Raw genomic sequence first — 15076 nt, 5'->3', positions numbered from 1 at the left:
TACACTTTTACCATGACCCATAGTCACGTGATCTCACATGACAGCTAAGGGTCAGGTTTTAAGGCTACAGTACTCCAGCCCATTCTGTTGATATCTTTCAAGGTACGGTCACTCCTAGTATAGATAAGACATGCATTATTAGGAGTCTTCAGTGGATAAACAACCCGAAGGAATGTTTATCCACTGAAGAATCTAACAATGCATGTCTTAGTAATTTAGACAATGGCCTGTGGTGACTGGAATTTTGTTATGAACCCACAAAGTATGCAATTTGTTTGTTGAAGTTTGTGGCTAGGTGTCAAATATCAAAGCATTCTTGACATGCCATTGTCTAATACAGAATACACACTTGAGAACAAGTTAGTTGTCAGACTTTTGACATTTCCAACTAGCCTTGGTGTTTGAATAGCATGTTCAATTTTGGTAGGTCACATGATATCCAATCACAGTACAGTCACTATTGGTAGGAAATATTCACCTAGTCAAATTGTATATCAGAATTGACAGTGTGTCAAGGTAAAAATAAAATATTCTATGTCCAAACAGCTTCACAAATGTCTATAATAGTTCTTTGTTCAGACACCATGTCCTAGCTTTTGTTAGCTCATTTCAAGTACTGCATTTTTGGGGATTCTATCTTGCCAGTTTTTACACGAGTAACCTTGCTACCCAAAAACGAGCAATTTTTGAAACTGTGATGTAATTGTGGATCATGTGATCTCCATGTAGTCATGCCTGGTCAACCACAAGGTGTTGATGCTGTTGATGTCATGGATACTTCATTACGGCTGACATGGCAACCAGTGGAGGGTGATAATGTGGTTGGCTATACCATCCAATACAGATTACAGGCTAGTGATACTTGGAGGAATGTTGCAGAACGTAACGTCACTTCAGATGTCACCAGTTATGACATCACCGACTTGTTGCCATATATGACATATGAAGTGAGAGTGTTAGCAGTTAGTGATATGGGAGTGACCAGTTTTCCTTCTGACCTACTAACTGTGACTACTCTAGGTGAGACACTTTATTATTAACAAGTTACTGTACACATTACCATACAACAAGAAACACCCATGCTTTAGAAATTAAAAGGTGATACACTGATCTGTCAATCTTTACTTTTGTCAAAGTTTACCATTTTACAGAGACAACACAAACATCAAGTACTATGCTAATATACACTCTGTAACAAGGATGAGTTTTGAAAATATTAACGTATACAACACATGCCTAACAAGATGAATGGTGAACATGCTACTAGTGGTGAGCGATAATATCGATACTTCGATACTTGCGATCAGAAAGTCATTATCGCGATATGATAATTACAGCTTACTATCGCAATATTGCTGTAAGACTACTAGAAACATTGTTACCAAGTTTATTTAACTGTTTTGTAACTCTTTAGGCTTGATTATTTGCGAAATATTGGTTGCAAGGCCATAGCAAGCTGTATATTTATCGTCTGCCCATGCAATTAGTCGATCGCTTTGCAAAGGGTCTAGAATTTTACTAAAAATGTTGCTTGAGAAGCTGGCTTAGCTGTTCTTGGCTTGCTTTATCATGGAAAAATTTGGCTGCGAAGCTGTATCAAAAAATTTGTAGAAATATCAGCCGCCCACTCAATTAATTACCTAATTGATGTACTTACAGAAAACCAATCACATAGTGATCTATGATGGTGTTAATAGTAATCTATGATGGTGTTAATAGTAATCTATGATGGTGTTAATAGTAATCTATGATGGTGTTAATAGTAATCTATGATGGTGTTAATAGTAATCTATGATGGTGTTAATAGTAATCTATGATGGTGTTAATAGTAATCTATGATGGTGTTAATAGTAATCTATGATGGTGTTAATAGTGATCTATGATGGTGTTAATTATGCATAGCATGCATTGAATACTAGAAACTTGACTGAAGATCATTCAAAGTATAATTATCGTGATATTGTCGTATCGTGAATAATACTTCAATATCTATCGTGATAGTGAATTTTCTACTATTGCTCAGTTCTACATGCTACACAATATTTCCTATTTGTAAATTGACTGGCTGACTCTAACCAGGACACTCTAATAGAGCAGTCACTACAACAGTCAGAAAATCTATATATATAAAGCTGAAAAGTCGTCTGTCCGTCTACAATTCCGATGGTGTCCAACGATTTTCTCGCCAGCTGATGCACATATCGAAGCGTTTTTTGTGCCAAACTAAGCACCCATCATCTAAGAATTACCTCGCTTTAAATGAAGCTTCTAACTGCCGTCGTTTGTCATTTACAGTGCAATTAGTACAAGGGTGCAGACTAAAATTCGCTCGAATTCTTTCTGTAAACGGCATGCAAACCGCAAGTAAATACCTATTCCATTCAACATAAGCATGCCTTTATAAACAATTTTTAATCATTTTGTAACCACAAGTGACATTTAGTCCAAGTGGTAGAGCGGTAGGCTGGGAACAGATCAAATCCCAGTTGTATCACTTCTTCTTTTCTTTTTCGAACCTTTTGGTTACAGCTTTTCTTCAACAACTTTTTTTAAAATTTTGTCAGCCGCTTTGGTAACAGGTTTTTCTCACTCTACAGTGAAGGCTGTGTATTAGGGACTGAGCAAAAGTGTCCTGATTATCAAGGTGTCCTGATCATCAAGGTGTCCTGATCATCAAGGTGTCCTGATCATCAAGGTGTCCTGATCATCAAGGTGTCCTGATCATCAAGGTGTCCTGATCATCAAGGTGTCCTGATCATCAAGGTGTCCTGATCATCAAGGTGTCCTGATCATCAAGGTGTCCTGATCATCAAGGTGTCCTGATCATCAAGGTGTCCTGATCATCAAGGTGTCCTGATCATCAAGGTGTCCTGATCATCAAGGTGTCCTGATCATCAAGGTGTCCTGATCATCAAGGTGTCCTGATCATCAAAGTTTCCTGAATTTTCAGTTCAGTTACATGCCAAGGGATACTTTAGGAGCATTACCAAGTGTCCAGATTATGTAGGTGTCCTTATTTTCAAGTGTCCTGATTAACAGGTTCCACTGTATTGGTTGATAATAGTTTGTGGTAGCTAATTTTACTGCACAAAGGTGATGACAGTAGGTGATAATAGTCGGTAGTAACTTACTCATACACTACTGTAAATGTAGGGATCATGGAGGATAGAGGTGATGACAATAGGTTGTAGTGTAGTAAAGGGAACAGGAGGGAATGTTGTAGTGTAGTAAAGGGAACAGGAGGGAATGTTGTAGTATTGTTAACATACAATGCTCAGCCTGCACTGTAGGCATGTACTGCACCCTACCATTATGTAGTTTCTTTTTGTTGTCAGTAAGTTAATTGTCATATGAATGGCCTACATGACAGGTACTATACTAATATCACATAATATGTAGTTTGTGCCTGTGTGGTAGACATAATATTATAGGTATGGACAGGTAGTATTACAGTTGTATTATATAGTTATACAACGGCCACGAGTGCTCTGCCTGATATAAACGCACTAGCCTGAGGGCCGTCAGGCCCGAAGGCAAGTGCGTTTATACAGGCAGAGCACGAGTGCACGTTGTATAACTGTTATGTACCACTCACCTAATAGGTGGGGAGAGCCTCACAAGACAGCTGTAACACTTATAAAGGCCAGGTTTCTAACATCGATTGTGGGTAACCAAGCCTGACGTTGCGATGACGTTCCCCCTGCAGTACTGCAGCCACCTGAGATATTGAAAGCTAGTACGCTATGGGTTATATCACTAACCTGCATTTGCTGTTCGACTCTCATCATGTAGTGCTCAGCATGCCAGCGTGCCATATAGACTAAGCACCAGACTAATCACCATAGTGATTCTCTCGAGCGAAAAAAAGCAGCTAAATAGACGGTTTAAGTAGACAAAACCTAACTACTAAACGATACTAGTCTAATTCTTACTATTTACACTGGCTAAACTCGAATCTGGTGGCATGACAAAACTGGTTCCCACAATCGAACATAAAGGTTAGTATTATTTAGAATATATTTGTTTTATGGAGTCATTGTCGAAGTGGACTACAGTTTAATCTGGGCTAAGATGGCACCAGACTAGTAAGGTGTATAAGTACGTTTATATATGTAGACTAGAGTTGTGGCCACCCGCGTTAGCTTTTTCAATCGCCATTGGCTGCATGCTTGAAAACATTATACGTATTGGTGACGTTATGGCCCACAATCGACCTTTACATGTCAGGTTATAAAAGAATTCGAGTGATCTGTGAAGTGTCTTTCCACCTATTAGGTGAGGTGTCGTAGTGGTCTTTGCCACCGGCACTTGTGCTATGCTGCACAAAACCGCAGCCAGTGCAATATCTGTATATTGCACTGCGGTTGGTGCATTATAACTTATAATGCACTCGTTGTGGTCTACAAAACCGCAACCAGTGCGTTATAAGTTATAATGCACTCGCTGCGGTCTGCAGCAGTGCAATATTCAAATTATGGCACTGGTGGTGCCTTTGAACTGCCCACGCAGAGTGGTACATTTGCTTATGTAGCTACACACAGCTTTCCTGTTTAAAATTATCTGTATGCTCACATCATTCCAGTGTACTTGCAGGATGGCCTAATGGTATTTAATGGTCTTTAAAAGTGACATTCATTATACATGCAACATAGTTACATGAATTTTAATGCATAGTTTCCATTACATGATGTGCATGCCCACAATATAATGCACAATATGGCAACTTCTACATTATAGGGTAGGTACCAATAAATAATGTCTTTTGTGGGGTCAATCTTTTATCAAATGATGCTACATGTAACTATAGCCTGCATAATAGGACAGGTACTACAAACCATCCACATTGTTCACACCTATGTGTTATAAGCATACACATTACTACATTAGTTTAACTACTGCAATTCTGCAGGTTCAAGGGTACCTGTGTGCTTCCCATGATTTTGGCAAGATGTTGGTATTAAAAATGTTACCACCATGCATGCTGCAGGGCATGAATGGCACTGATGTTTAATGCTTGGTTGTTATTATAAAGTGATCCCTGCATGTAGAGCAGGTACCAATGTGTAGTTTGATAAAACAGTCAACTGTTGAGCACAGTTAATATTGTTTTGATCACACATTCCATTGCATTGTGTTTCACTGCCATTTCAATGGTGTTCTGGCAACGGTTTCTCACCATTCACTGCCATTTCAACACCGTTTAGTTTTAAGAAATTTATCAGATTCATCACATAATGAAAACTATCTTAATAACACTTGATGTAGTGTAAATGAATTGACACTATTATTGTATACCTCATTGTATTCCTCTCTGCCTGTACTGTTGTGAATTGTTCGTACAGCTGAAATGGTGATGATTAGTGGCAGAGTTTTTGTCATGGAGGGTCATAGAGTAATGCTAGAGTGTTTACGAGAGTTGGACAGTCAGCCTCCCACCAGTAACCCACGATGGAGTAAAGATGTCACTGGCAGTCTGCCAGACAATGTGAAGCTGGTATGACATCACTAGTCTGCGTGCGTGTAATGTGTGTGGAGTGTGTGTGTGTGTGTGCGCGTGTGTTTGTGTGTGTGTCTGTAGAATGTAACCTTTGTAATAGACCACCTCGTTATAGTGACCATGTCAAGTACCGTAATTCGCATTTTTTTCGTTTTCTTGATAATAATTTTCGTGTAAAAATATTTTCATGTGATTTATGTGAATGACTGCTTTATTAGAGTAGTTCAATCTTGTGTAAAAATTTCGTGTAAGAAATTTTCGTCCAAGTTTTGGCATACAAAATTTATTTACAACAAAAGAAAAAGTTAATTACGGTAGGTCCCAAGCATAGCTAAGGTATACTTCATGACCTCATTAATAAGACCACCTCATTATAGTGACCATGTCAAGTAGGTCCCAAACATAGCTAAGGTGACTTCATGACCTCATTAATAAGACCACCTCATTATAATGACCATGTCAAGTAGGTCCCAAACATAGCTAAGGTGTACTTCATGACCTCATTAATAAGACCACCTTCTTGTTGTTGCCAAGGCCTACTATTCACGTTTCACTGTAATTCATACTGGACAAGCTATATAGCAGTTTCGGTTTGAGCGTGTGTGTGTGTGTGTGTGTGTGTGTGTGTGTGTGTGTGTGTGTGTATGTGTGTGTGTGTGTGTGTACATGTAGTGTTAATCACTAATGACCTCCCCACAGGATGGTAATCGTCAACATATTCTGGTGATAGATCAGGCACAGTTTGCAGACACTGGAGTATACACTTGTAGCAGTGCAGGGGATGAAGCTTCAGTGATGTTGAACATCACAATGAGCAGTATGTTACTTGTGGTGTATTGATTTATTAGTTGTCATCTTGCATGTTGTAAGAATTAGGGAATAGACCAGGTGAAAGCATTTAATTGCTCTGGCACAATACTGGATGTTGTGAAAATGAACATGAACCATTGGGAAACAAAAACAAGACAACCACACACATTAAAACCTGTGTTACACAGAAATTACAGAAGATATCCGGGTTTTCAAATAGCATGGAAACTACATTGATTTCTATACTTGTTGATGTTTGTCTAGTAGCTAGCATGTGAGCAGTTGCCTGTTTTTATATTTATATTGAATAACAACACTTATAAAACAAGCATTAGGATCACCTGGACAGCGTAAACATAGTATTTGCTTGTTGGCCCATCAAGTTAATTATAGCCTTTATCTTTGATGTGGTGCACAGAATATTCTACTACTAAACTTCACCAGAGTGGTTTTTAAGTATGTAAAAACTCATGATTATCAGCCATGGAAAGTGTTGTTCAGCAAAATCTTAAACTTCACAGCTCTATAACTCGCTGATCCTTTACCCTATTCACAGTGAACAACTACAAGACAAATGAGTAATTACAGAGCTCCTTTTGATTGTCCAAATCTCTGTTATCCAAACACTTGAGTAGAAGCAGTGCTCCCAATAACAATTCTTAAGTGCCAGGACAAAATGTCCTGACAAAACCAAACTTGTGGGGACATACTTACACTTTGTATGGACACAGGTGGCTTATTACATTTCCTGTAGTCGGCATTCTCTGATGTAAGATACTTTGGCTGTAGACGGTCCTTTTGTTGTGTTGAGGATAGCGTTTATTTTGTGAGGTTTCTGTACAGCAGAGGGGTTGTCATTGGTACATTAGTGGTCACTCTCTTGGGTGGCTTGAATGTTTAATGTCCCAGCAACCAAGAGACAGCTATTACTGGTAAAGTAAACAGTCAACCAAATATGCACACACTGGGCTTGGGCTCTTTTGATAGGACATTATGTCCTGCCAAATACACTGCAGACATTAAACATTGTCTGTTGTCCAACCGTTATCGGGAGCACTGGTAGAAGTGACTGCTCTATTAGAATATCTTGTCTCAGAGTGTGTTCTATTAGAGTACTCTGTATATAATTGAATTGGCTTTGGTTATCTGAACTTTTGATTATTTTAGTTCCAAGGGGGTCAGATAATCAAGGGAGCACTGTAATGTAGTTTCATTGTATGTATCTACAGAGAATTGGACCATATGGTATATAGTAGTAAATAACTGAGATTTAACCATCATTTATCAACATTACCCCCAATGGCCTCAAAATGTTATTATGGGCATCCACAGCATTCAGATTTTACGTCATACACAATTATCACTAATTGCATTTTAAGGTCATTAACTGAACTGGTCTGTTGTGACTACAAGCCTGGGTGAGGTCGTGTGGCCAAGAAAGGTGTGCCACATATGAGTATATTGACAGGAAGAAAGAAAACAGCTTTTTCACGCGTGCATAGCTCCATGGCCCCTTCTCCAAAGCACATCATTTTTACATTCTAGCTGTCCATCAGGTAGGGTACGTCACACAGCAAATTGAATTAAATTCGCTACAGCCATTTGCAAGATATTGGTATTTAAAGTTTCGTTTTAATTTCTTTGTTTTTTATGCCATACGGGGGCTTTGGTTTCTTTTCACACACTTTGCAAAAACTGTTATAAAATTCAAACATGTAACTTGATTGCCTCGATCTCTGGCTCAAATGAAGAGTGTGTAACGGTGGATTCACGTACCAAGTTTGTTGTAAATCTGAGGAATATCCAAGGAGTTATGAGTGTTTGTACACGTAAAAACGATCACACTTCTGTCATTGCTACAGGGTAAACCGAGTATAGGAATAACTTGGAAGTTGGTGTGTAGATAGGCTGATAATCGTAGCAGTGCCTTTTGATAGTTTGAATAGCAATAGAGTTACAGCGAAAAAGTTATAAAGCAAAAAATCAAACAAATGTAAAATCGTGTGATCAAGATATTCTAATAGAGCAGTCACCACAGTGTTAAAAGGTGTACCAATAATGCCAAAAAGACCTTACCAGTGTTCGAACCAGGGACCTCCATACCTAACACTTGCACCCTTAACCATTGAACCACTGCTACCTTGGCTGATCACCTCACTTAATTTCTGCTTTATAAATGAAATTTCTAGTTGAAATCTACTTATAATCAAAACATTTGTAATTACCCATAGAAGTACTAGATTGTTCTAGAACATTCTATGTATGTTCTATTGGAAGTCCTCAAAAACAATGTGCACTCTATTAGAGTATTACAATAATATTATCAAATGTGACCGAGTCTGACAAAATGGGGCTTATAGCCGGAAAATACATGTGTTTGTTTAATAATGTGTATCTTCATTTCTGTGTAAGCTATAGCACTTCTGTAAGTATTAGTAAAAATCTCCATAAATTTCTACGTAAATGATGAAAATTTTTAACCTTTTGGCCCCTAACGCCACCATAGTGGCTTTGGTTCTTAAAAACGAAAGTTATTTTATGAAAAATATGCGGTTTGACATACAAACTTGGGCTCCTGTTACTCCATGTAGGAACCACCTATTCCATCATGGTTTGCATTAAACTACTCACGAAGGATAGATCTACAACATCATAGAACGTTTACTAACCTTATTTATTCCGTATTCCTTTGTGACAGGTAGTATCGTCATAACTATAGTCATAAAATGGCTGAAAATTCTTTTAAGCGAGGATTCACCTTACGTCATGCTCGATCGTGCTACAATGCTCGGATAAAGCTTAGATAATATCCGTTAACCACAGAGTAGTGTGGTCCATTCATAGAATATTTCGTTTAAGAGATATATGTGTTTGAACACGTGTGTAACAAGGGCCACTATAGTGGCATTCGCGTTTAACTGGACACTTTTTATTAACTTAGGGGCCAAAGGGTAGAATTATATAATTATTAATTAATTAAATAGTTATGATGTTCACAGAAAAAGTTATAAAATTTCAAACTTTGAAGAAATGATTAAAATTTGATGGGCTATAAACCTCATTTTGTCAGACCAGGTCACAAATATTGAATTAAATCATGCAATGAAATACATTTATAAGTTTGTCTTCAATAATCATCATTGTATCTACATAGAAAAGAAGAAATGTGAGTAAAATCAAACCTCAAAGTCAGCCATAGGCTGGTTTTGGGGCATTATAAAGTACAAAAGAAGTAATGTCCACACAAATAACAGCCAAACTGTGAATAATGGTGTAGCCTTAAAAAACCTGGGTGACAAAGGTTGTGAAATCAAAGGTACTTGCTAAGTATTATACTTGCTGAGTATTTTTCCTCCAAACTGTCTGAACCATGATGCAGTGCTGATTCTCACATTAGAAGACTGTCATCAGTCCCTGCTGACTCAATTTCGAATTAAAGTTCCTAATGTGAGGTATATCCTACACTCTTTGGATACCACTAAATCTGTTGGTGATGACAATGCGAGTTCAAGTGTTCTGAAATCATGTGCTTCTGCACTTTGTGGACCTTTAACTGCTCTTTTTTGAAAAATTTGCAATACTGCGATATTTCCTAGTTCTTGGAAGATCAGTAGAATTACCCCAGTATACAAAAAGTGTACACGCTCCGATCTCGGCCCATTGCTGTATTGTCAACCTTATCTCATGTTTTTGAACAATAATAATCACTCAATTACAACGCTACATGTTTCCTTTCATTCCTTCTGAGCAGTTTGGATTTTTGAAAGGATCCTGTACTTCAGATGCTGGTATCTCACTTGCCTCTACGATTGTTTCTGTAATCAATCAATGAGCAGAGGTTAGGCTAGGATATTAAGGGAGCTTTTGATCATGTGCGATGGGATGGTGTTTTGGAACATCTCAGGAGTATAGACTGTCATGGTCGAGTGTTCCATTTATTGCAGTCTTACTTACCTAACCGATACATCAAAGTTGTTACCTCGTTGGACACATCAGATATTTATCCTATTTCTACAGGTGATCTACAAGATGCAATTTGGTCACCATTGTTATTCAACTTATACATTCACTTGCTTCCAAGTGTTGTGAAATACAGTCTGGTGGTTGGGTATGCAGATGACCACACCCTTCTAATAACTATTCCTCATAAGAATGACTGTACTGCCGCAGCTGATCACCTTAATGTTGTTTGACTGCTTTATATAAATATAACCAACCTTGGAACATCATATTTGCCCCAGTAAAGACATCTTCATTAGTAGTTTCCTTGAAGTCCAATGTTTCCAGCCATCCTCCCCTATTTTTTAAATAACACAGAAGTCAATTCGGTCAAAGCCTCAGATTTACTTTTGACTCTTCTTTCACTTGGCAAAGGCATATAGACAATGTTTTGAGCTGTGGACGACAACGTTTAGGTCAGTTATATCGCTGCCGATCATTTTTTTGAATGTCAAGATATTTTAACACTTTATAAATCTTAGATCCGTCCTATGCTAGAGTATGGTTCCATCTTGTATTCAAGTGCAGCTTTGTCTCATGTAAGTCGTTTTGATAGCCTTCTATCCCGTATTGAGAATATGTGCGGCTTTACGTTTCCATATTTGACTGACCGTCACAATGCCTCTATCTTGGGTTTTACATGTCGTCTCTTGGTTGGTGAAGGGCGAGGCAACCTATGATGTTAATGCTAAAAGATTTTAATAATGGCTGTGTTAGTATTAACATCATTGCAGCCATTTCTTGGCTGCCACCTTTGATTTCACAACTTTTTTCATCCAGGTACTTTTTTAAGGCCGGACCTTTTTTCACAATTTGGCTGTTTTTGTGTAGATCACAATTTGTGTGGGCACAACAACTTTATACTACTATGCTACCACATGTGGTGTACAACCATTAAATTAGTATGTACAAGTAATGGATATTCTATTCCAATACTGAGATGAGATGTTGCATCTAGTTAGTGAGGTACATGCATTCCCAATCACTTTTTATGATGATAAAACAAATTTATCATAGTTGACTAAATATGACAAGGTGATTAATATGGATAATCAGCACCTAAATAATATAATTGTGTTTTATTTAACCCTTAAACCCTCATAGGCCAGAAAACTGGCCCAAATATGCGTGCTTTGCACAAAGCGCTGTAACATTCAAAACATCCATCCTATGACTACGCAATTTACATCATTCTACTTGTGATGTAACAAGGATTAAAACGATACCTAGGGTTTTCCCCTACTGCTAAACAGTGAGGCCAAAACTAGCTATGTAAATAATTCTTTGAAACTTGTAAACCCGTTACAAAGTCATCTGTAACTCGATAGTGGTTGCTACTATCAACTTGCAACAAGTTCTGTTCGTTTCACCATAAATTTTCTATCAGGCCATATATGACTTGCGTGAGTAAACCCACAATTGAAATAAAAGGTCTACCTCAAAATATGGAGACACTACATGCTGTTGTCACTGTAGTTACAGCGTTCAATTAGCCTTCTCCAAGTAGCCCAGTGAACAGACTTCTAAAGAATGTGTTGTTTTAGGCTATAAGAATTAATTTACCCCACCTGATGTCGCCATGCATGCCCATATTGTATAAGCATGCATTCCCCAAAAGTTTTATGTGGTTTTTATTTTATTTTCATTATTACTGGACGAACAGAATAACTGATATGTCCAGGGGACTAGCCCAGAGTAAGTAATGAAAATTAATAGTTACAGCAAAAACCACAAGTTAACTTGAAATATTAGTTGCTACAGTAGTGGGCAAAGAAAAGTTCCCGTTGCATTTGCCTAGCATTAAAAAAACAATATAAATGAGAACACAAATGAAGCGTCACTAGCAAAAGGGAATTTATGTTTGTGTGTGTGTGCGTGCGTGCGTGCGGTAGTTTTCAGTCCAGCTCCTCCTCGACACTAGTAACTCAGTACATTTTCCTAGCTGGTAACTGTAGGTACTCTCATAGGAATTCACAAATACAAAAAAGATAGCTACATGATTGCTAACGTAAAACATAGACTGTCATGCTGTTGAATCCTGTGTTACATTGATTTATTAGTTAGTGACCAGCCTTCCTTCCATCCTCCGTAAACTGGTAAGCCTAAAAATTCACAGAAACTGCAACGCAGACACAACACAAACACACCGTTAGAGACACAGCTTAAAACACAGAACAACCCAATACTGTATATGTATGTAGTTATATTTGTTGTTGTCACTTGATGAATAAGCACATCCTATTATTAAGCACCCTTAATAGTTTCATCAGGATCAAGTGATGGTCTGGAGACTACAGAGTGGATACTGATTGGTGTAGGGGCTGCTATCCTACTTGGAATAATAATATTGATCATCTGTATCATTTGTATCTGTTGTGTACGTTACCGTCGAAGACCAACCATATACTCCCCTAGTAAAGGGTAAGTGTTGTGAAGCTAGGAGTCTACATAGGTGGGTGTGGCTAGGGGTATGCATAAGTAGGTGTGGCTAGGAATCCTTACTGAGTGTTGTTGATCACTACTAGGTCTACATGGCCCCAGATAATTAAATCACACCCTTGTTTCTGGGTTATTAGACTTGAAGGGGTAGTGTCTTGATATTGTAGTGACAGGTTGTTAGTGATGTTAAGTAATCTTGTTCAACAGGTCAAACTGGATTGACGGGGAGGGACATACAGGCATAGTGTTCATGGCCTCCAGTTATTCTGCTGGACAGAGTCCAACACAAGTAAGTTAGTAATATAAACAACCTGATGTGCTGCTAATATTTGGTGCATTTTACCCATTTTCAGGAAACAAATTTTGAATACACCAGGCACATATATTAAATTTTATATAATATGCCTTTTAGTGTTAACGCAATCACAGAGAATGATTTTGATTTAAGCACACATAATTATTTCCAACTATACCTTACTAATATTGGCCTAACTTTCTGCATAAATAATGTCTATCATGCACAGCTCATATCTTTAATTAAATATCACCAAACTTGATGTTGACCTGTATAATAGTCTAATAGAAACACTTTCACTCTTACTGTCCCGGTACTTATACACCCTATCTGTTATCATTGCACCGGTGATTTTACCAACAGTTGGTGTATCCATTATCTTTTTGTTCTAAAGCATCAAACTATTGAGCTATATTAATAGTTGGACTATCCACACACTGAATTTGAATTTATTCCTACTATAAGCAGTTTTGCTGTGTAGGCATAACAGCATATCACTAATTTATATAGGAGATTGTGAGTTCTAGTTTTGCTTATGCAATATTTGCGAAACGGAAAAAAATATAAAGGGTTTTAAGGGTATGTATACTTGCAACAAGTTAGACACTGTGGTTGGTATGTGAACTATCCAGCCAGAAACCACACATTTGTTCTCAATCAATGAATAGTATGAATACATGGTTTATATTACACTTGTCCATCATACCCATTCTTGGTCAACATGTTGTTCCTGATTGTTTACATATTATTGTATCATTACTGTACAGAGGGAGAGCTCCACCACTGCTCCTTACCTCGGAGCTGAGGAGGATGATTTCCACAATGCCAGCACATTTAACACACTAGAGAGAAGTGCCATCCACAGGTACAAGGAACAAGAACCTTATCAACAAGATTTCTATAATTCTCCATATAAAAATGATGATAACTTGAATCAGAATAATGACACTACTATGGGTGTACCCCACCGAGCACATTACGCTGAACTAGATCTTGCTCCACCCACTGGACATGTAGCACCACCAAAGAATTCTGTTCAGTATTCAAAAGTTGACAAGAGCAGTTTCAAACAGAGACACACCCCTTCACCTCTTGGTACACAACCACCGTATTCACCACAAAGAGAAATCCAGCCAATGACAGAGCAGTATAATAATGAACCTTATGCTTATTCCCCTCGTTATCACCCGGTTACCCCTGGAGATACTGTTGTGTAATTCTTGTATCATAGCAACCATCACAATTTAGTAATATTGTAATGTAAACAGATTTTTAATAGGTAAAAGTTTTTCTTTCTTTTTGTATGTCCACACACACGTAATAATTATAGTACAATATTTGCTGATAACACATTTTTATTATGTTTGGATCCACTAATGTTACATCACTGATAACAATATTATTGTAATTCTGTATTTGATTTAGTATAATTATGTAGTAACTAGAACATTCCATTAGAATTCTTCAAACAAAAAAATGTGCACTCTTACCAAAAAGCAATAAGACAGTAATTTATATTCTGTCTTGAATAATCTTCATTGTGTGTAAGAAATCTACTAGGGATGTGTAGAGTACAAAAAGGAATTCACACAAACAGCCAAGTTGCAAAAAATGGGTGCATTCTAACCCATGGTGGAGTGATGTCAGTTGCAACATATGGCATAGATCAGATCACAGCAACTACCAATCATGAACTTGCTGTAGAAGTCATAGGAAGGAGCCTGGCCACTATACTTATTGATTACCATATATGTACAAACACTATTAAAGTATAGTTAACTACATCAAACTGACATTGGACCTGTGCTGCAATCCATTAACGTATAACAGGTGTATTATTCAGTGTACATAATAGTTGTGGATTTTATAAACTGCACTGCATAATTATTAACATTATGAAACTGTTTTAATTATCATACAGTACAGTAGTACTGTATATTAGGGATCATGAAGAATTGGCTTTTCCTAGCCAAAAAATTCACCCAAAAACCAGCTTCACAACTCCACCCTGGCACCTTGGCAGTATTGGTTAGGTT

The 15076-nt window shown here is 37.6% G+C and overlaps 1 protein-coding gene across 3 annotated transcripts in view; it reads left to right on the top strand.

Annotated features, from left to right (window-relative positions):
* LOC136241095 (cell adhesion molecule DSCAM-like) overlaps window positions 1-14487 on the top strand; it is a 31641-nt gene extending 17154 nt beyond the window's left edge. Inside the window, exons 10-15 of one of the 3 annotated variants that reach the window (XM_066032270.1) lie at window positions 730-1020; window positions 5343-5494; window positions 6197-6314; window positions 12556-12727; window positions 12950-13034; window positions 13808-14487. In XM_066032270.1, the coding sequence (XP_065888342.1) occupies window positions 730-1020; window positions 5343-5494; window positions 6197-6314; window positions 12556-12727; window positions 12950-13034; window positions 13808-14257 (1268 nt within the window). In that variant the 3' untranslated portion in view covers window positions 14258-14487. The remainder of the gene's footprint in view (window positions 1-729; window positions 1021-5342; window positions 5495-6196; window positions 6315-12555; window positions 12728-12949; window positions 13035-13807) is intronic. The other 2 variants (XM_066032276.1, XM_066032282.1) reach the window with 2 other exon arrangements.
* The last annotated feature ends 589 nt before the right edge of the window (window positions 14488-15076 follow it).

Source organism: Dysidea avara, chromosome 1, assembly GCF_963678975.1.
Source record: "Dysidea avara chromosome 1, odDysAvar1.4, whole genome shotgun sequence".
Taxonomy (NCBI): domain Eukaryota; kingdom Metazoa; phylum Porifera; class Demospongiae; order Dictyoceratida; family Dysideidae; genus Dysidea; species Dysidea avara.
This window is presented reverse-complemented; position numbering and strand designations above follow the sequence as displayed.